Source organism: Chrysochloris asiatica, unplaced genomic scaffold, assembly GCF_000296735.1.
Source record: "Chrysochloris asiatica unplaced genomic scaffold, ChrAsi1.0 scaffold00175, whole genome shotgun sequence".
Classification (NCBI taxonomy): Eukaryota; Metazoa; Chordata; class Mammalia; order Afrosoricida; family Chrysochloridae; genus Chrysochloris; species Chrysochloris asiatica.
The window spans coordinates 6,955,589-6,978,352 of NW_006408693.1; the positions used below are offsets into that span (position 1 = coordinate 6,955,589).

At 36.5% G+C, this 22,764-nt stretch overlaps 1 protein-coding gene across 3 annotated transcripts in view; it reads left to right on the forward strand.

Moving 5' to 3' along the window:
- Positions 1-22,764, forward strand: part of PPP1R12A (protein phosphatase 1, regulatory subunit 12A) — a 253,983-nt gene that overhangs the window by 199,708 nt on the left and 31,511 nt on the right. For 2 of the 3 annotated variants that reach the window (XM_006871837.1, XM_006871838.1), the window contains exons 12-18: positions 3,622-3,726; positions 4,562-4,729; positions 5,142-5,318; positions 14,974-15,064; positions 17,572-17,772; positions 18,031-18,199; positions 20,805-20,920. In XM_006871837.1, coding sequence (XP_006871899.1) covers positions 3,622-3,726; positions 4,562-4,729; positions 5,142-5,318; positions 14,974-15,064; positions 17,572-17,772; positions 18,031-18,199; positions 20,805-20,920 — 1,027 coding nt within the window. The remainder of the gene's footprint in view (positions 1-3,621; positions 3,727-4,561; positions 4,730-5,141; positions 5,319-14,973; positions 15,065-17,571; positions 17,773-18,030; positions 18,200-20,804; positions 20,921-22,764) is intronic. The other variant, XM_006871839.1, reaches the window with a different exon arrangement.

Here is a 22,764-nt window from a genome sequence, read left to right on the forward strand (position 1 = left end):
TGCCTGACCCAAGCCATGGTATTTTCAATAACCTCATATGCATGTGAAAGCTGGACAGTGAATAAGGAAGACCGTAGAATACTTGATGCTTTTGAGTTATGGTGTTGGAGGAGAATATTGAAAGTGCCATGGGCTGCCAAAAGAACCCACAGATCTGTGTTGGAAGAAGTGCAGCCAGCGTGTTCCTTGGAGGCCAAGCTGGCCAAACTTCATCTCTCATACTTCAGACATATTGTCAAGAGGAACCAGTCACTGGAGAAGGATATCGTGTTTGGTAAGGTGGAGGGTCAGAGAAAAAGAGGAAGACCCCCCAACGAGATAGATTGACAAAGTGGCAGCATCATTGGGCTCAAGTGTGGCAATGATAGGTTGGCCCAGAATTGGTCAGTGTTCCATTCTGCTGTGCATAAGGTCGCAGAGAGTCGGTACCAACTCGATGGCACCTAACAGCAACAACGACTAGTGATCATGAACATTTCTTCATGTGTTTGTTGGCTGCCCAGATCTCCTCCTTGGTGAAGTGTCGGTTCATGCCCTGTGCCCAAATTTTAAATTTGGTTGTCTTTTTCTTGTAGAGGTGTTTTAGTTTCCTATGTATTTTAGAAATGAGTCCCTTGTCTGATGTGTTGTTGCAAAAAAAATTTTCCCATTCTGTGGGTTCCCTTTTTACTCTTCTGGTGAAGTCTTTTGAAGGACACAAGGTTTTAATTTTTAGTATGTCCCAATCATTTATTTTGTCTCCTTTTGTTTGGGTAGTTTTCAAAATGTATGGTAGTCTGTATATTCCCTGAATTAGAGCCCTCACATTTGTCCCTGTTTTTTTTTTTCATTGGTGGCCTTCATAATTCTGGAATTCACATTTAGGTCTTTAATCCATGCTGAGTTGGTTTTTGTATAAGGCGTGAAGTAAAAGTCTTGTTTCAGTCTTTTTGCATATCGCTTTCCAGTTCTGCCAACACCATCTGTTGAAGACTATCCCCTCCCCATGCGATATATTTAGGCGCTTTTTGGGAAATCAGTTGGCTGTATGTGGATGGGTTAATTTCTGGATTCTTGATTCTGTTCCATTGATCATTGTATCTTTCACTGTGCTAGTACCAAGCTGTTTTGACCACTGTAGCAGAGTAATACATTTTTATATTGGGGAGTGAGAGGTTCCAACCTTATTCTTCTTAAGCAGGGCTTTGCTTATCCTTTCCATATAAAGTTTATTTATTTATTTATTTTCATCTCTGTGAAGAATGTCGTTGGAATCTGGATTAGAATTGCATTATATGTGTAAATTGTTTTGGGCAGTATTGACATTTTCACAATGTTAAGTCTTCCTGTCCTGGATCATGCTATGTTCTTCCAATTTTGTAGGTCTCTTTTGGTTTCTTGTAGTAGTGTTTTGTAGTTTTCTTTGTATAGCTGCTTTGTTTTTCTGGTTACATTTATTCTGAGATACTTCATCCTTTAGGTGGCTATTGTAAATGGTATTGCTCACCAAATTTCAGGATAGATCTTGAAATGTTGTTTTAGATGATGAATGTAACAGTATTTCTCTTCAATTTGTCATTCTGGGGATAGTGAACCATTTTAATTGTCAGATTAAGAATGACCAATGCCAGTCATTTTCAACTCTTTAATGCCTAGGATATTGATGTTTATACGTTCCATTTCATTTTTTACACTTTCTAATTTTCCTAGATTCATACTTCATACATTCCATGTTATAATTATTGGGCGTTTACACCTGCTTCTCTACATTTTGCCAACTAAAGATTTCTTTTTTTCTATTTTGTTTTTCAGTAGATTAACTGTCTAGATACATAGTGATGATCTAACAGCCTTGTTAATACTACGTTACATGCTTTTTTGTATTATCGTATGTGTGTGTGTGATAACTTTCTGATGACTTCTGTAATGGTATTAGATTTTAAAATGATTAAAACACATCATGCAGTGTTAACACAAGACTACAAAAAAAAGATTTCTATCTAGTTCATTTTTCTGTAAAGAACAAATTATTTTCCAAGATCTTATTCCAACATGTAATTTCTTTGTCATTGTTTTCACTGTCTAATGTCGGAGATACATAGGAAACTATTAACAATATATCAATATAACAAGTAGAAGGAAGGGTCCTGGTGTGGCGCTGTAGGATAAGCGCTTTACCATAAGGTCAGTTTGAACCGCAAGGACTTCTAATGTGGTGCTGTAGGATAAGTACTGGACTGCAAACCACAACATTGGTGGTTCAAACCTACCAGCAGCTCTTTGGAAACCCTGTATAGGGTCACTGTGAGTCAAAATTGACATGATGACACTTAACAACAAAGTTGAAGGTTGAACTTTAGTTAAGAACTGAATTTGTAACATTTATTTTTACTATTTTACTATTGTAACTTTATTTTCATACTTGATTTTCTGGATAGCATTTAAGTATTAATATTGTAATGTTGTGTACTGGTGTGGCACTGTGGGATAAAACGCTGGACCAAAAGATCAGCTTGACCTACAAGTCAGTGGTTCAAACTCACCAATCTCTTCTTGGAAACCCTAAACAGGAGTGCTATGAATCGGAACTGACTCGACGGCACTTAACAACAAGAACAACATTTGTAATATATAATGCTATTTAATTGTTGTCTTCATCGTGTGTAGCTTAATGATGAGTAATGGAAACAGCTTAAATATGTTTCCATTACTCATTCATGTAACAAATATTTATTCAACTATTTACTATGTGATATTTACTATTCAACTATTAACCATAGTAAAAGTCCTTACTCCCTTGGTGCTTATATTTCTAATGAGATATCTGGAATGGAGGAGCTGATAGGGAAATGAACCAGTAGACAGAGCTTCAGTTGTACAGACCCAAACAGGAGCAAGCTTGGTATATTCAAAGAACAGCAAAGAAGATACTCTGTAGCAGAGTGGTAGGAGGTCTCTTTTTTTTCTCAACTAACATGGCCTGGTGTGTCACTGTAGGATAAACACTAGCCTACTAACCAAAAGGAATGCACTATAAACCCACCAGCCGCTCTTTGGAAGCCCTTTATGAGTTAGAATTGACTCAATAGCAGTTAACAAAACAGTATATCATAGGGGTCCTGATGTGGTGCTGTAGTATAAGCACTGGGCTGCTAATTACAAGGTTGGTTGTCCAAACCCACCAGCCACCGCTCGGAAACTGTACAGGGTTGCGGTGAGTCTAATTGGTTTTGACTCATAGCAACTCTGTATAGTATTTCCGAGGAGCAGCTGGTCAGTTTGAACCACTAACCTTGCAGTTCAAACCAACCTTGAGGTTGAGTACTTATCCCTTATCACCACACCAGGACTCCAAACTGTCTTAAGTGTTACTGTGTATTTTCAGTAAGCATTATTTCATATTGGTACTTAATATTCCATAGAGTAGATATGCTGAGGTTTACTTATGTAGAATTTTTATTAGGATTTTATCTTAGGGGGATAGAGCCTTAGAACAGAAACTGTTTTCATCCATTCAGAAATATTGAAAAATACTTAACCAGGGCATTTTACAAATTTTTACTTGTAATCTTTATTAGCATGTAGTTTTCTTAACCCTATTTTAAAGTATCTACCAGAATCTGAAGAGTATTCTATTTTCAGGGAATCTTCCAGTTTGCGAACAAGTAGTTCTTATACAAGAAGAAAATGGGAAGATGATCTCAGAAAGAATAGCTCAATTAATGAAGGACCAATGTATCATAAAAGGTAATAATCTTATTTTAAAGTAGCTTTTATGTATTTTTAGATAAACTGTATGAAGCAATATGTTTGGAGTCGCTAAATTTAATTTCATGGGAGCATAAACATGCTCTTATTAAATGCTAAGTCTTTTGTTGCTTACATAAAACTTTAAGACTCAGACTCTATATATTTAAAGATGAGTGGAAATTTGCTCATATATATGCCTTTCTAGAATTTATTTCATTAATGCTTTTATGATTGACAGTAACAATTAAAATATATCAGTGACATAATTGATCTTTTCATCATTTGGGAAACTTGAAAGTTTCTGCACACTTTCAAGGCTATGAAATGCCTTGAATGGGAACATTGGTAATATCATATTGAAAAAGAAAAAACCTCCATAATTTGTTTCTCCTCTGAAAGCAATGGGAATAGTCAATATGAGCATGAATAATATTAGTATAAGCCACTCTTAGAGATCAAACCCATTGCTTAAAATAATTTTCTTCAAAAATATCAGCCATAACTTTCCCTAAGTGAAACTAAACCAAAGTATTTTTCTGACACTCAGCTAAACATATGGTCTGAAACAGTTCTACAATGTGAAATATCAGATCAGATCATCTTTGATTGTTATTTAGAGGGAAAATAGTAAAGTGATATAATACCAAATTAGTAAAATAACTAGACTCTAGCAAGTTGTAGATGGCAGTTCTTGGTGATGGAGCTGGTGATATATTTAGAAGCACGATTCTTTAGATTTTTTCAGAGCCTTGTCAATTAGTATAATGTGTAAACATTGACTGTAAAAAATACATGCAAACACATTCTATATAGATATGACTCTTTCCTTTAGTTGCTCCTTTGGTAGAAGACAAGATGATTTGATTAGTTCTAGTGTTCCAAGTACCACATCAACATCAACAGTTACCTCTGCAGCTGGGCTTCAGAAAAGCCTGCTTTCCAGCTCAAGCACTACTACAAAGATTTCAACGGGTTCTTCCTTAGCAGGCCAACAAAGCAGGTAAGTGACAGATACATTTTGTGCTTAGGTCTATTGTGTGCTTATGTATGTGCATGCATTTTTGTTTAGATTGTGGGGCTCTGGATTTTTTTCATTTACCATGTAAAAATTATTTTCAAACAAAAATTGGTACCAAAAAGAGGTAATTATGCATGTGGGGGGAGGGGGTGGAATTAAGTTCCTGAATTAAGAACTTTCCTTGAATTAGATTGCTTAAAATGTAAATTTCTTTTTTTTTTTTTATTTTTGGATAGCTCTGGATGAGCTTTTTGGTTAACAGTTGAAAGATGTCTGGCCATCTGTTTTTAAAAAATCCATCCCTCATGTCACATGTTTTCAGCTGCTAGAAGGTGCTTTCATTGTTTAGCTGTTTTCCTTTTCTCTTTTTGTGTTGCTGCTTATGATGCTCTAGTACCTCAAATCGTTTGTGGGCTGATGATAGTACTGAAAAAGACAAGGACAGTGTTCCTACGACAGTGACCATTCCTGTTGCTCCAACTGTTGTAAATGCTGCAGCTTCTACCACAACCCTGACTACAACTACTGCTGGCACTGTCTCCTCCACATCAGAGGTCAGGGAGAGACGCAGGTGTGTAAAGGTCCTAATAGTACTGCTGATTTATCTTACCTAGTGATGAAAGGTGGTTTTTGTTTTTTTTTTAAATCTTCTAAAGCTGGTGACCATCTTTCCAGTAACCTAATAAATGGAATAAACTGTCACCTCAGAACTATGTAAATTGATATAGAAAGGGATTATTATCATTCAGACTTTGTAACCTACCTCTGAGGACTCGCTCGGTTGTTCAGAGTGGTTAAGTGGTTGACTACTACTCAAAAGGCTAGTAGTTCTAACCAACCCAAAGGTTCCTCGGAAGACAGGCCTGGCGATCAACTTCTGATTTTAGGCTTTGTAAACCTTATGGAGCAGTTCTACTCTGCACACACTGAGCCACCACATTTGGAATTGATGCAAGGGCAGCCAATAGCAGTCGACCTCTGACAGAATGATATTTTTTGTTTATAAGCAGTGCTCCAGATACTTGGATGCTTACTTAGCCATTTTAGTTTTTGGTAGTGTTTTAACCCATAACTTTGTTTGTAATAAAGACCTAAACTTAACACAGAAAACAAGATGTAGCATGTAGCTAAAGCAGGTTTTATCATTTTTCTTTTTGAAATCTCCATTTTTAAGAAACATAATGGATATTCAGTTGTTTTTGAGAATTTCATTTAATATTTTATTAATAAGGAAAAGATTCTGAGCATACATTCTAAGTTTGTTGAATATATTCACTGAATTTTAATTCTGGTATACAGTATACACTCATTAATTGAAGTGGGGGGGGAAGTCTTTGAATTTATTTTGTGTACTTAAATGCATTTAAGAGCATTCACTAAAAGAGAAGAACAAACTCATCATTTCTCAAGATAAAAGAACTAAGGGAAAAATTAGAGCATCAGATTGCAATGTTTGAAGGACTCCATGGACAAAATTGAATGATTCAAGAAACATCAAAAGAAAGTGGAAGAAATATACAGAGTCACTGTACTAGAAAGAATTAGTCAATGTTCAACCATTCCAAGAAGTAACATGTAATCAAGAACTGATAGTATTGACAGAAGATATCCAAGCTGCACTGAAGGCATTGGTGACAGACAACACTCCAGGAATTGACAGAATACAAATTGAAATGTTTCAACAAACTAATAATAGTACTGGAGGCACTCACTCATCCATGCCAAGAAATTGGAAGAGATCCATATTTGTGCTCATTCCAAAGAAAGGTGTCCCAACAGAGCATGGAAATCATCAAACAGTATCATTAATTTCATATGCAAGTAAAATTTTGCTGAAGATAATTCAGAAACAGTTGCAGCAGTACATCGACAGGGAATTGCCAGAAATTTTGGCTGAATCAGAAGAGGACGTGGATGAGGGCTATCATTGCTGATGTAAGATCTTGATTGAAAGCAGAGAATACCAGAAAAATGTTTACTCGTGCTTTATTGACTATATAAAAGCATTTGGCTTTGTAGATTATAACAAACTACGGATTACATTGCGAAGAATAGGTATACCAGAACACTTAATTGGGCTCATGAGGGACCTGAACATAGACCAAGAGGCAGCCATTCAGACACAGCAACAGGATACTGAATGGTTTAAAACCAGGAAAGTTACGTTGTCAAGGTTGTACTCTTTCTCCAAATTTATTTAATCTGTATGCTGAGCAAATCTGAGAAGCTAGATTTGAAGAAAGACTCATTAACAACCTGAAATATGTGAAGTGAAGAGGACTTGGAAATTTACTGATCAGAGACCACAGTCTTCATTTCGGATTGTGTTGTTGTTGTTAAGTGCCTTTGACTCGGTTCCGACCCATAGAGACCCTGTACAGGGTTTCCGAGGTTGTAAATCTTTATGGGAGCAGAAAGCCTCATCTTTCTCCCACAGAGCAGCTGGTAGTTTCGAACTGCTGACCTAAAGGTTCGCAGCCCGATTCATAACCTCAGTGTAAAGAAAATGAAAATTCCTCACAACTGGACCAATAAATAACATCATGATAAATGGAGAAAAGACTAAAGTTATAAAGACTTTATTTTGCTTGGATCCACAATCAGTGTTCATGGAAGCAACATTTAAGGAATCAAATGATGTATGTTGTTGTTAAGTGTCATCAAATCAGGTCCAAATTACAGCAAGGAACGGCTGAGTTTGAACCACCTACCTTGCAGTTCAAACCAACCTTGTCATCCAGTGCATTGTCCTGCAGCCCCATACTAGGACTCCAAATAATTAGGCAAATCTGCAAAAAAACAAAACATGTCAGTTTGAGGGACAAGGTGTTGCATGATCAAGCCTTGGTATTTTCAGTTGCTTATATGGTAACGTAGTGGTTACAAATTGGGCTGCGAACCGCAAGGTCAGCAGTTTGAAACTACCAGCTGTTACGCGGCAGAAAGAGGAGGCGTTCTGCTCCTGTAAAGATTTATAGCCTCAGAAACCCTGTTCAGGGTCGCTATGGGTCGGAACCGACTCGACAGCACTTAACAACAACAACATGTGCATTTGAGAGTTGGACAGTAAATAAGGAATACCATAGAAGAATTGATGCTTTTGAGTTATGGTGTTGGAGGAGAATATTGAAAGTGCCATGGGTTGCCAAAAGAACCAATAGATCCATTTTGGAAGAAGTGCAGCCAGAGTGCTCCTTGGAGACTAGATGGCCAAACTTTGTCTCTCATACTTCAGACATAATGTTAGGAGGGACAAATTGCTGGAGCAGGATATCATGTAAGGTGGAGAGTCAAAGAAAAACAGGAAGACCCCAGCGAGATGGTTTGGCCAAGTGGCATCATCAATGGACTCAAGCGTGGCAACAGTAGTGAGGTTGGCCCAGGATCAGGCAGTGTTTCGTTCTGCTGTGCATTAGGTCACTGTGAGTCGGTACCGATTCCATGGCACCTTACAACAACAACAAAGAAGAACAAGCAAATAGTCTTGGAAGAAGTGAAACTTTATCTCTCATACTTTGGATATATTCTCAGAATGAACCAGTCCCTGGAGGAGGACAGACAGCATGCTTAGTGAAGTGGGAGCATCAGTGAAAAAGAGGAAGACTCTCAACATGATGGATTGACTCAATGGCACAACAATGGGTTCAAAAATAACAGTTGTGAGGACAGCACAGTACCAGCCAGTGTTTTGTTCTGTTCTGCATGGGGTCTCTGAGTTGTGAAAAATTCAACAGCACCTGACAACATGAATTTATTTTGTGTTCTTAAATGCATTTAAGAGCATTGTTCACTTTTTCCTATTTCGGCTTATTGTTATGAAATCATAGTTGAGGGGGAAAAAATTACTATCTTTTATGTTATCCTTGCTTTACACATAAGGAAACTGAGGCCCAGAGATGTTAAGTATAGTTTCTTAGTCTAAGATTAAGAACATGACTGTACCCAAGATTGTAAAAGAATCACTTCAATATTCTGTCTGATATATTATACATAGTCCCTTGTTTTAACTGTTTTTCCTCTTGATAAAAGAAACTCAAACTTAAGTGCAAACTTATTATTTGTATCTTATTCTAATTAGCTACATAAATGGTTTGTTGTTGTTTTTAAGTGCAGTCAAGTTGAATCTGACTTACAGCAAACCTTGAGACTTAATAAAACATCAACCAGCTTAAGTTCGTTTTATTTCTGGCACATACTTTTCACACACAAACAAAATGTTGTTCATCCATTGTCTCTTCAGGCCTACCAAAATGCCTGGCCTATACTAGTAGCAACTTACAGTAAATATTTGTGCCAAGTATATGAAAAGTAATAAGCTACTGTTATAAAGGCTAAATCATCAGTGATAATTTTGTTGAGACTTAAAACTGCAATTTAAAATATGTTCTATTACTACATCATTTGTTTCTATCAGAATATTTATATTTTATTTTTATAGTAATATAAATATTTTTATAATTCCCAGTGCAAGTTAGATGGAGTCCTGGTGTGGTACTATAGGATAAGCACAGGACAGCAAGCTTAGTTTGAACCTGCAGATTGGCGGTTCAAATCTACCAGCTGCTCCTCAGAAACCTTATACAGGGTCGCTGTGAATCAGAACCAAGTCAGTGGTACTTAGCAAGTGCAGGGTTGAGGCTCAAATTAAAATTAATATTGAGTACTTTGGTTTGAATTAGTAGTATTAGACATACCATTTTAATTATTCATCTTTTTTGTTCCCTATAAATTTGAACCTCGTTTTAAGATTATGTGGTGCCTTCAGTAAGACCATACAGCCAACAGAAATGTAAGGATCTTAGGCATCATCATTCTCTTCTGGTGAAAATAGGTTTAAAGGGAGGAAAGATCAGGAGTCCTTGGTACTTTACTCCTTCTACCTGATTCCCAAGGTCAGAATCCTCTCTGGGTCAAAATTTCCTCTTCTGTAAACTAAGGAATTTGAGTTACATAATTTTTAATTTCTGGAAATATTTCTTTTAGCAGTCCATACTTTATAAAAAATTTGTCAATGTCAATTAAATTTTAATAACTGTTACCCTGGAACCATCATTTCTTATAGAACAAAGTAAATATGCTGTTTGACCTCAGTTTTCTTAATTTTTTTGTTCTGTTAGAGTTGGATCTACTTTTTACAGTTGAAGAGAAAGACACTAAAGATTGAGAATTATACATTTGGAGATATGACTAAGACAGAGTAGGTTCTCATAGCATGAAGAACAAAATAAGAACATTTTTCTAGTTCTTAGTACAAAGATTTTGCTTGTCTTACTTTGTTTCAGTGATGTGTGCAGTATTATTAATGTTTGTGTTTTGTTCCATGTGAAATAATTGTTTGCAATTCTAAATACATTGTTGGCCTCTTCTGTTCGTCTTCTGATTAAATTTCATTAATATTTCTGGATTGTATGATTAAAATTTTTTCTAAAAAATGTATTTATGGTAATTTAAGAATATATTTTTGACTGAAGAAGAAAAGTAAACATATACAATATTGCTATCACATTCCCTCTATATATGTACCATTGAATATTGCATAAAATTATTATGAATACTTTTAAATTCCACAGTGCTCTCCAATTTTGTTGTTGTTGTTATTAATCAAGGTGTTCTGTTTTTGTTGGTTAGGATTTTCAGTGGGTTTAACTTTTGATTTGGAATAGGCAGGAAAAGCTACTTTTAGATAAATGGAGCATGATAGCAAATTCTTTTGTGGTTTAAAACCAAAACCCACTGGGATCAGGTCAATTCTGGGTCATAAAGACCTTATATACATAGGTTTCCAAGACTATAAATCTTTATGAGAGCAGACAGCCTTATCTTTCTCCTATAAAGCAGCTGGTGGGTTTGAATTGACAACTTTGCAGTTAGCAGATAAATACCCATTTAAAGCGCTTTTTTGCTTTTTAAGTACTCCCTAACTCTCCAGTTTTTTCATATTGCAAAACAGTACCTTACTAATAATTTCATATTTGTTAGGTGAATTCACCTGGAACATTTGCTTTAATGTAACCATTCCTTGGTACAGTCAGCTCCCACTTGTTCATTTCCCACTGTGGGTTAATGCACTGGACGCAAAGTACATATGAACTGCAAGGTCAGCGGTTCAGGCTCACTAGCTGCTCCTTAGAAATCCTCTACAGGGTCGCTGTGGGTCAGAATTGACTTGACGGCACTTAAACAACAACAGACAGTAAATGCTGAGTGAGAAACGAGGATGGCTAATCAGTTTTAGTTTTTGAAAGATACAGTTTTGTTGGCTAACCCAAATCTGTGGTTGTGATGTGCTGTCAAGTCAGTTCCAAATCATAGCAACCCTGTATACGGTTCCTAGGAGTAACTGGGGAGTTTAAACTGCCAACCTGGATGCTCAAACTGACCCTGTAGTCCAGTGCTTATCCTACAGCACCATACCAGGACTCCAAAATATAGATATTATTTTTAAATGCAAGCATTTCAATTAATAACTATCAGTGAAATAGACATAGAATGATTGTTTTTTGAAACATCAAGTTATTTTTAAACAAAACAAAAAAACTCCAGTTCAGAGTAAGCAGCCTAAGACTACTATGAGTGAAATTATATTTCCTGGATACTTATGAGAAAGAGATCTAATATGACAGGTTTGTTGTTGTTATGTGCCATGGAGTTGGTTCCAACTCATAGCAACCTTGTACAGGGTTTCTGAGGCTTTAAATCTTTACGGGACCAGAAAGCCTTATCTTTCTGCCGGGGAATATAACAGGTAGTAGCTAGTATATTAGGAGCTCTGGTAGCATAGTGGTTACGAGTTGGGCTGCCAGCCTCAAGGTCAGCAGTTCAAAACTCCCAGCAGATCCGTGGGAGAAAGATGAGGCATTCTGCTCCCGTAAAGATTTACAGCCTTGGAAACCCTGTGCAGGGTCACTATGAGTCGGAACCGACTCCACAGTACTTAACAACAACAACAAGCTGGTATAGTCTCCCTTCTTTTTGGTAATCCACTTTGAAATTAAAAACATAAAATAAGTAAATCATGTTTTCTATTCTTAGGAGCCCTGGTATCACATTGCATAAGATACTTTACTTCTAACCACAAGGTCAGCAGTTTGAACTCACCAGCCACTCTACAGGAGAAAGATGTGGCAGCAACTTCCATAAAGATTTACAGCTTTGGAAACTCAGTGGGGCAGTTCTTCTCTGTCCTGTAGGGTTGCTGTGAGTTGAAATCAACCGCTGGCATTGAGGATGATTTAAATCCTAATCTTAGAGGGGAGGAGGAAGGAACTGAGTATCAGATGACAACGATCAGATTTAGGAAATATATTGCCTATTACAACTTGATAGAGGTCCTGATGTGCAAGGTCAGTGGTTCAAACTCACCAGTTGCTCCTCATAAACCCTATACAGCAGGGGTTGTTGTTGTTGTTAAGTACCATCAAGTCAGTTCTGACCCATAGTGACCCTGTATAGGGTTTCCAAAGAGCAGCTGGTAAGCTTGGACCACCAACCTTGTGGTTCAAATCAACCTTGCATTCCAGTGCTTTACCCCGCAGCACCACACCAGAACCCCATACAGCAGAGGTGGAGAACCTTTTTTCTGCCAAAATTTTTAACATCATTCACAAGCCATACAAAAGTATCAACTTAAAAACTAGCCTGTTAGTTATTAACGTCACTCCTAATGTGATGGCTGGAACAGCGGTTGCCTTTGCAGGGAGACCAAATGATTTGGGAGCCTCATAAGGCTGATGTTCCCCACCCCTGCTATAATAGGGTCACTATGAAACAGAACCACCTTGGCAACACTTAACAACAACAATTACTTGATAGGCTAGATATTTTAGGCTAATTTTGGACAAATGTATGGAATGGGTTTTAAAAGTTTTTCAACTGGCGCTGTAGGATAAAGCACTGGACCGCAAGGCCATTTTGAATCACAAGGTTGGTGGTTCACACTCACTAGCCATTCCTTGGGAATCCTATATAGGGTTTCTGAGTCAGAACCGATTCAACTACACTTAACCAACAGCAGCCTCCATATGGAATCCTGGTGTGGCACTGTAACATAAGCACTGAACCACAGAGTTGGTGGTTCAAACTCACCAACTGCTCCTCTAAACCCTATACAGGGTCACTGTGAGTCAGAACCAACTCAGTGGCACTTAATAACAACAACTACCACCTCCATATGGTAGTGTAGTGGTGCCATATGATAAGCACTAAACTGCAAACCACAGGGTCTGCAGTTCAAGCCCAGTTGCTGCTCTGCAGGAGAATGATGAGACTTTCTGCTGCTGTGAAGATTTAAAGCCTTAGAAACCCTGTGCAGGGTCTCTGTGAGTTGTAATTGACTCAATAGCACTTAACAGCAACAACCACCACCATGTGTTAAACCTGGTATGAAACTCTTAAAAAAATAAGTTCATTAGGAGAGAGTTCATTAGTTGATTAGTGCTGTGTCTACCATGAGAGTAAAACAGGAAAGTGAACAACACAACTTTTGCATGGTCCTTCCTGTTCTAAATGAAATATGATAACTTTGGTCATTGAATGGAGCCAGAGTTCAGCAGTGCATGTTCATACTTGTTTGCAGAGCAACTCATGAAATGCTAAACTGTTAATTGGCGCCTCTGACATGCCGTAAAGTTTTGTTTAACCAAATTAGCTGTCATATTTACAGTTTATCTACTTTTTTTTTTTTTTTTTTGTCATTTAATAGAAGTCCAAAAAGTAATTATTTACAAGGGCCAGTAGGCACATAAGTAGCCATTGGCACCACAGTTTTCAAATTGATATTGCAAGGGGTCACTTCTCCACCTTATAAAGGATTTTTCTGATTCTTCCTGGACTATAGTAGGGTTAGAATGGATAGCATTTCCCAAATTTACTTACCAGTTTCTATGTTAGTCAGACCCTTCTTAACATATCCCCTCTTAACATATTAATAAACTTTAATAAAAAGACTTAGTCTTTCTTCCCTTAAATTGTTTATCCAAAAAAAAATAGGAAGTTTCTCTAAGTAAGAATATTCAAACCCACGAGAGCTGGTATATAAACAGAGTAAGACTGTGAGAGAAGTAACAGCTTCAGTGCCGCCTGAGCATCATGAAAGAGAAAGCCGGCCCGACCAGTTGTACTTATCTCTTTGCATTCGTGCATTGGTACATGTGAAGCTATATGTAGCAGAATCTCAACTAAGGGAACTAGACTTAAAAAGAACCATTGATAACCAAAGTATTTAATAAGTAGATCCCCCCCTGTATTTCATTTTAGAAGAACAAGTTAAGGTAACGGAAAACAAACTAATAAATATAACTTTTAGGTAATGTAATTAGATAAAGTATATTGATTAAACTTCCAAGTAACTGGCTATTTGAGGGAAGTTCCTGTGCATTGGCAGATTTCTGTCTTATCTTTGACCCTTACAGGTTTTATACTTTTGAAATTGTATACATCTTGTAACATGAATGGACTATATATCTCTTGAAATTTACTAAAGATAAATGCCAAATGTTATTTAATCAGAAATTCAGTTAGTCTAGACCAATCATATTTTTGAGAATTCAGAGTATAGAACAAGATGTGCTGTCTACCAAAAACCTAATAAGAACACAAAGGAGTCCTGGTGACACTGTAGGATAAGCAGTGAACTAACAGCAGTGTCAACATCCAAATCCACCAACTATTCATGGACGAAAGATGAGGCTGTCTGCTCCTATAAAGATTTTCATGCTCGGAAACCCTATAGGGTCACTATGATTCAGACTTGTCACAATTGCAATGGGTCGAGTGTTTATTTACTTGTCATCCCATTCAGTTCTAATGATTGTGCTAAATGTGTTGCTTCAAAGAATTCAGATCACTACTTTGGACATTGTTAGGAGGAAACAGTTCCTAAATCAAAACAAAAATATTTTCATTTCCCAACCATCATAGTAAATTGTGATTTTACTAAATGAAATGCTTCTACATCTTTCAGTACAACTAAATTTTTTTGAGTGTATTCTTCCTTAAAATTACATTATATGGGTTTTTTTAAAGTTGGAAAATGTTGATATGATTAGTTCTAAACCAAAAAGTAATTATTAGAGTGCATTGTTGAATTTCAGAATGGGTGCAACCAATTTCTGAATACTATTTTTCTTAAAATCCATTAAAAATGCTAAAGTTGTATGTTTGATTCCTATATTATTACATTCATAGGTATTATGTCTCCAGCTAACAATTTTTATTTTTCATTGTAGATCATACCTCACTCCTGTTAGAGATGAAGAGTCTGAATCCCAGAGAAAAGCAAGATCTAGACAAGCAAGACAGTCTAGACGGTCAACCCAGGTATATTTAATATGTATAATACACAAATTTTAAATAAATTACCTTTCTCATTTTACTTTTCACTTTCTTGTGAAAATACTGCTATCTGTATATGTTGTTGTTGTTGTTGTTATGTGCCGTCGAGTCGGTTCCGACCCATAGAGACCCTGTACAGGGTTTCCGAGGGTGTAAATCTTTACGGGAGTAGAAAGCCTCATCTTTCTCTCATGGAACAGCAGATAGTTTCAAACTAGTGTAGTGGTTATGAATCGGGCTGTGAACCTCAAGGTCAGCAGTTCGAAACTACCAGTGCCCACTTCAAAAGACTACAGACTGTGCTTGCTCACAGCTTGATCACTTGAAACTTCTTGGCTGCCTTGGTCATGGAAATGACTTGTCTATGTAAAAGCTCAGAATTAAAGAAATATGTCATCCCATACCACTAAGGTAAATCCAAAATCCAGACACAGTCATAAAAGGGACACATTGTTGTTGTTGTTGTTAAGTGCCGTCGAGTCAATTCTGACCCATAGCGACACTGTACAGGGTTTCCGAGGGTGTAAATCTTTACGGGAGCAGAAAGCCTCATCTTTCTCCCGCGGAGCGGCTGGTAGTTTCGAATCGCTGACCTTAAGGTTTGCAGCCCGATTCGTAACCACTACGCTACCAGAGTAAATCTTAGTAGATATTGAAAGCTTGCTTTCTAATCTTTGCCTCATCTTTTGTATATAACAACATGGTTGTGTATTTACTATTAATTTTCATATTTATAGTAATATGACTTTGTGTTTCTTTGACTATGTTTATATCCCCATTTCCTAGCATGGTGTATGGCACAGAATAAGTATTTATATGTGTGTATCTATATGTATATAATGGTTAGACTGTTACATGTGATGTCTAATAGCTATTAATTAGTTCTTTGACTATTTGGAGATAGGTAAGGGTTAGAGAAGGATAGGCCTCTTCCTATATCAGTTGTATCAAACAGCTAAAGTCAAAGTGTGAGAAAAATATTACTCCAGCTAGTAACCTTTTTTACCTCCTTGTCATTCTAATTATGAGTTCTGATACCTCTGTCTTTACTCCTCTACAGTTGAGGATCTCCACAGTCCAGCTTTCAACTGTTTAATACTACTATTCTTGTTGTTGTTAAGTGCTATCGAACTGTTTCCTACTCATAGTGATTCTGTATAAGGTTTTCGAGGAGCGACTGGTGAGTTTGAACTGCTGACCTTGTGGTTCATACGACCTTGTGGTACAGTGCTTACCCTACAGTGCCACACCAAGACTATTACTTAGTTTTAAAACTGTACAATTTACTGTTTTTGTAATGTTCAAGAAATAAAAGTACTTCTTGAAATCTAACCTGTTCTTCAAAGCCCACTCAAAAACCCCTGCTGTCCAAGTCCACTCGTAATGATCTTATAGGACTGAGAAGAACTACTCCATAGGGTTTCTGAGGCTCCTGTTGTGGCACTGTGGAATGGAAACACTGGACCAAGAAGTCAGTTTGAACCGCAAGGCCGGCTGTTTGAACCCTATGCAGGGTTGCTATGAGGCAGAATCGACTTGATGGGGTTAAACAACAACAGCAAATCTTACAAAAGCAGATCATCTTATTCTTCTCCCACTGAGCAACTAATGGGTTTAAACTATCGCCTTCTAAGTTAGCCACCCAGTGTTTATTGCACTACATACACCACCTTGAAAAAATTACTTATTTAATGAAATCTTCTCTGTGAACCTTAGCAATTATTATGTGCGCATATATTGTTGTTGTTATAGGCCATGGAGTTAGTTCCATCTCATGGTAAACCTGTGTAGGGTTTCCAAAGCTGTAAAACTTTGCAGGAGCAGAAAGCTCATCATTCTTCCAGAGAGCAGCTGGTAAGCTCAGATTAGCAGTTAATGGTTCACAGTCCAGTGATTGTTGTCTGTGTTGCTGATGTTAAGTGCCATGGACTCAGTTCTAACTAATATAGACCCTGTATAGGTTTTCTGAAGAGCAGCTGGTGGCTTTGAACCACTAGCCTTGTAATATGTATTTCTTCTGTGAACTTTTTAAGAGCATTATATATTCATATGTTATTTCTGTCATCTCTCATTCCTTTTGAATGGAGAGACAATTTCTTTCATGTGCTTACATCTTTCTCACTACCTATCATTGTGCTTTCGGAGCTTTAATAGTATAGTTGTTACAAGTTGGGCTGCTAACCTCAAGGTCAGCAGTTCGAAACTATCAGCTTTTCCACAGGAGAAGAATGAGGCTTTCTGTTCCTGTAAAGATTTACAGCCTTGGAAACCCTATATAGGGTTGCTTATGAGTCGGAACCAACTCCACAGCTTATAACCACCATCATCTTTGTGCTTCCTCATGGTACTTACTTCATAGAAGGAATGTGGCTTTCTGATAGAGAATCTTAGTTTACAAATCTTACTTGACTTTTAATACATCTGTTTGAAAATATTCTTTTGAAACAAGCTTCAATGGATCCCAAAATTAAATTTATCCTTTTTGTTTATAGGGGGTGACATTGACTGATCTCCAAGAGGCTGAAAAAACAATAGGAAGAAGTCGTTCTACCCGAACCAGAGAACAAGAAAATGAAGAAAAAGAGAAAGAAGAAAAAGAAAAACAGGATAAAGAAAAGCAAGAAGAAAAGAAGGAGTCAGAAACATCTAAAGAAGATGAATATAAACAAAAATACTCCAGAACATACGATGAGGTAATACTATGCCAAAACCACAGTTAGGTCAGATGTTACGAGTATTGTTTGGTGGTTCTCCATATGTAAGAAAATGTATATACCAGCAAACCATATACAAAGTACTTGAAAAGATTGTAACTGGAAGTCTGGGTTATAACTGGAATTACTTTGGAGTAATAACAACAGTAGATACTTTTCATTTATGAACTCTTAAGTGTTCTATTTGTTTTTAATTGTTTAATTTTTCAAATGGGTTCTCATTTTGACGTTTCACAGACTTACCAGCGTTACAGACCAGTATCAACTTCAAGTTCAACCACTTCATCTTCTTCACTTTCTACTATGAGCAGTTCACTTTATGCTTCAAGTCAACTGAACAGACCAAACAGTCTTGTAGGTATAACTTCAGGTTACCCCAGAGGATTAACTAAAGAAAACGAAAGAGGTAAAAACGACCAAACTTTGGAAACACTTTCTCCCCTTTAAATAATCCATCCAATCTGCTCTTCCTAATTAATAGTTTGGAGTCCCAGTGTGGCACTGCAGGATAATGCACTGGCCTGCAACGTCAGTTTGACTCACAAGGGTCGGTGATTCAGGCTCACCAGCCGCTCCTCGGAAACACTACACAGGGTCACTGAGCTGGAACCAACTTGATGACACTTAACAACAACAATTAAATGTTTGATGCTTGTTAGTAACATTTCGTTTAGCAGAAACTGTGACAAAACCTCTAAGCGGTGGTTCATTCTACCTAAATAGAAAAACATGATGATTTAAGAATGAAAAAAGTAGAAAATGATACGGTCTGGATTTAATACCTGTATAATTAATATAAGACTTCACAAAAATCTTAATGTCTACGTATAAAAAAAGTCAATTTGGAAGATGTAGTGGGTTACTGTGTGTGGTTTATTAGTGTTGTTATGTGCCATGGAGTCGGTTCCAACTCATAGCAACCCTATACAGGGTTTCCCAGGCTATAAATCTGTACGGGAGCAGAAAGCCTCATCCTTCTCCTGTGGAACAGCTGGTAGTTTCGAACTAATGACCCTGAGGTTAGCAGCCCATTCGTAACCACTATTTCAAATGCAAAGTTGGTGGTTGAAGCTCACAAGCTGCTCCTCGGAAACCCTATACAAGGTGCTATGGGTCTGAACTGACTCAACGGCACTTAACAACACTTTTAAATGCTAAAACTATTTTTAAATACTGTGTAGACCTTATCTTTTGAATATTTGTGTGTGTGTGAGAGAGAGAGATTATTTTATACTAAAATCATTTAAATCATGTTCTGTCCTTGCTAAAAGAAAATTTTATGCTTATTTCTTGAGAAATAGATTTCTTTCCCAGCTATATATTGATGTTTGATGCTTGCTATTAACATTTTCTGTTATTTGGAAATAAACTTACTCCTAGTGGTATAATGAGTTAATTACTGGGCTGCTAACCTGAAGACAGGCAGTTCAAACCCACCAGCTACTCCACTGGAGAAAGATGAGGCTTTCTGCTCCCATAAAGATTTACAGTCTTGGGAACCCTAGACCCTAGGTACAGTTAGTTTGATTCCATCTTTTAAGGTTATAATGTATCCTATTTACTATTCAAATCCTAATTAATTCTTTAAATCAGACCAAAACCCAAAGCAACCTACTGCCATCCAGTTGATGTGCACCTCATAGAATCTCTGTATAGGGTTTATGAGGCGGAATCTTTATTCAAGTAGAACGTTTCATCTTTCTACCAAGGATGCATTTAGTGGGTTTGAATTGCTTCTGACCTTTCAGTTAGTAGTCCATTGCTTATCCTCCAGTGCCACTAGGGCTCCTTTTAAATCAGAGATGGTTACTGAATAAGATTATTCTTTATTATAGGTATTATATATTTTAAAAGCTAGATGCCATTGTATTACTTGTGTTAAGATCTCAACAATTGTATAGGAGAAATTTCAAAAAAGTAAGATTTTCCTCATTTCTCACGGACTTTTCTTTTGTTGGTCACTAAGATATTTTTGTTTATTAAATCCCAATCCACATGAAATTATGCATAATGTTTGTTAAAATTAGAGATGTTCACATAAAAGTCCAGACTTATCTCTTCTTTTGAAGTTGGAAGAGTAGCAACACTGAATTGGAATTCTGACATATCAGCAATTGACTGGAACCAAGTAGCAGCAGTTCCTTACCATTGGATTAGCACCCTCCTGGCCCAAATTGCCATGACCACTAGAGGCATTTGAATTTTAGATCTTGGCTCTATAGTGATTCTTGCTAGAATGAATGGATTTTCTTTTGCTGTGATTCTTTTCTTATAGTTCAGTAGATTTGTGAAAGTCATTCTTAATTTTATTCCACTTATATCTACATTTTTAAGGTGTATTCAAATGATTAGTATGTAAGTCTTAAGCCATTTTAACTGTTCGAAAAAGGAAACAAAAATTGTAAAACTACTGTTTTTTTTTTTTTAATGCTTGTTTTAAATATAAGATGAAATCTTTTTCTAGAAGAAAAGGTTTTGAACTTTGATGATAATAGAAATTAAGTAAATACTACACTTACTCCTTTGCTGAGTGAAGACTGGCAATAGTAGAAGCAAAAACTCTGTTTTATATGATTTGTACTTGCTGTTTCATCATTAACTGGTTCTTTGTTGTTGTTTCTATTGGATTGTTTAGTTTGGGTATAGTAACTATCTCAGTAATAACTGAAACTCCATCCTCTCATAGGAGTCAGTTATTTTCTCTTCAGCAAATATGGTTATTAAATATGTCTTACATAAAATGTTCTTGTTTGGCACTAGGAAACCGAAGCTGATTAGTTCTTGTCTTGATCCTCAAGAATGTTCTAATAGGAGACACATACGGATCCTTGTAGCTTGGGTGTGAATTTGCACAAAGTATACAAGAGCATTGACACAAGTGAACATTAATTTCAGTTAGAGATTTGAGAGGCTTCTCAAGGAAGTTGACTTAGAATTGTGTTTACATTCACCCTACAAATTCTGTCAAGTTGTAGTGCTGCCATATGACTAATTGTAATCTTTAATAACAGAAGGAGAAAAAAGAGAAGAAGAAAAAGAAGGTGAAGATAAACCTAAATCTATCAGAGAGCGACGGCGACCAAGAGAGAAAAGAAGATCTACCGGAGTCTCATTTTGGACACAAGATGTGAGAGCTTATTCAAATATCACTACTTGCTAATATACTTAATGTTACCAGAAGTATGTACTAATAACTTCTTATACTCCTCAAATTCTTCAGACCATCAGTATGTTTCCTGCATCAAATTGTTTATCAGACATTATTCTTTATAAGGATAATTTACTACTTAGATATTTGCTACTTAATATTAGGAGTTTTGACCCATTTATGGGCTAAAAACAACAGCACCAGCTCGGGGTACGTATTTTGATTACTTCAAATGACTAAACTTCTCAGAGACTCCATAAGGCAGACACTGAACTGTGGACCACAGGGAGAAAGATGAGGCTTTATGATTCCGCAAAGATTTTTAAAAGCCTTAGAATCCTTTTATAGGGTTACTGTGAGTTGGAACCCACTTGTTGATGCTTAACAACAACAACAAACTGCATTTTTATCTAAGAATCTTGAAAGAAAGGTTTGTACATTTAATTCCCATGTCACAAATGGCATTAAAAGGTCTTTATAACAGAATAATTTTGATTACAAGGGAGACTGAATATAAACAGTGTTATTTATCAAATTATAACAATCCTGTTCAATGCAATGTTGTTCCTGATCCTTGAGTATGTGAGTGACATTGCTGCTCATATGTAGGAGCAAACAGAGAGGGAGGAGCACTGTGATTGTGAGACTTAATGGTATCTCAGTGCAACGCATAACCACAGAATGATAGCAACAGGTGTGTTTTCCTATAACCCTTTTTTTGCCCCCATTACTTCTATTTTAATGTTTAATATATAAACAATTTAAAAAATCAGACATAAACAATAATAACAGAATTGTATAATGACCCCCCTATGTATCCATCATTTCTGCTAACCCCACCTGCCACCACTTCCCCAACTCTCATATTGTTTTAAAGAAAATCCTAGCTATGTAATTTATTATGTAAATATTTCAGTATATATTTCTAAAAGATTTGGACTCACTTTAAAAAGTTATTAAAAATATGTTTTTGTAAAATGATATTATAAAGATAATCACAATATGTTCTTATAATATACCATTATCACATTTCTTCTGAGTTAATTCACAGTACATCCTTAATTTCAAATATCTTGTCAGCATTTCATTTCTAATCGACTGTTTGTTGTTAATAGTGGTGGTTTTATGATTTGGGGTTTTGATTATGATGCAAATAATTTTTAAAAGAACCTATAGCTGTTAAGTTGGTTCCAATCTATAATAGCCCTGTGTGTTACATGACAGAAGCTGTCCCTCAGGTTTTCTTGGCGCAGTCATCTTCAAGGAAGCAGATCGTCAGCCCTTTCCTCACTGTCCCTCCTGCCTCTAACGATTAAAGTCCCCTTTAGTCAGTGTTTCTCCCACTGTCTGATTGTTTTGAAAAAAATGGGGTCCTTGTATCCCACTTTACTCTTTTTCTTTTTTTTTCAATTTAATGTTTCCTGTAAATTGGTAGTTGGATCTAGAAGATTGATCAGATTCTAGTTCAGTACTTTTGGGCAAGTGTATTTTATTTTTCCATCAAGGAAAAAAAAAACAGACATAATGTCTGGTTGACTTTATTTGATTGCCCAGTTAATATTTTAAAACAGTAAGTAAGTAAGCAAACAAACAATCAATCTTAGCACCCTAGCATAATAATTTAATACTTGAAATTCTCATCTTCTTAAGAAATCAGATATGTTAGCAATTTCATAATCAAAACTGTATTTATTATTTAGTATTTTTCACCCAGTTTTATTCAGACCATTTTTCCCTTCAAAACTGCATTCTCGGAAGTCATCTACTTAACTAGTATTATAAGGATCATTCCTGAGATCCACATTAGCAGTACCCATTTTCTT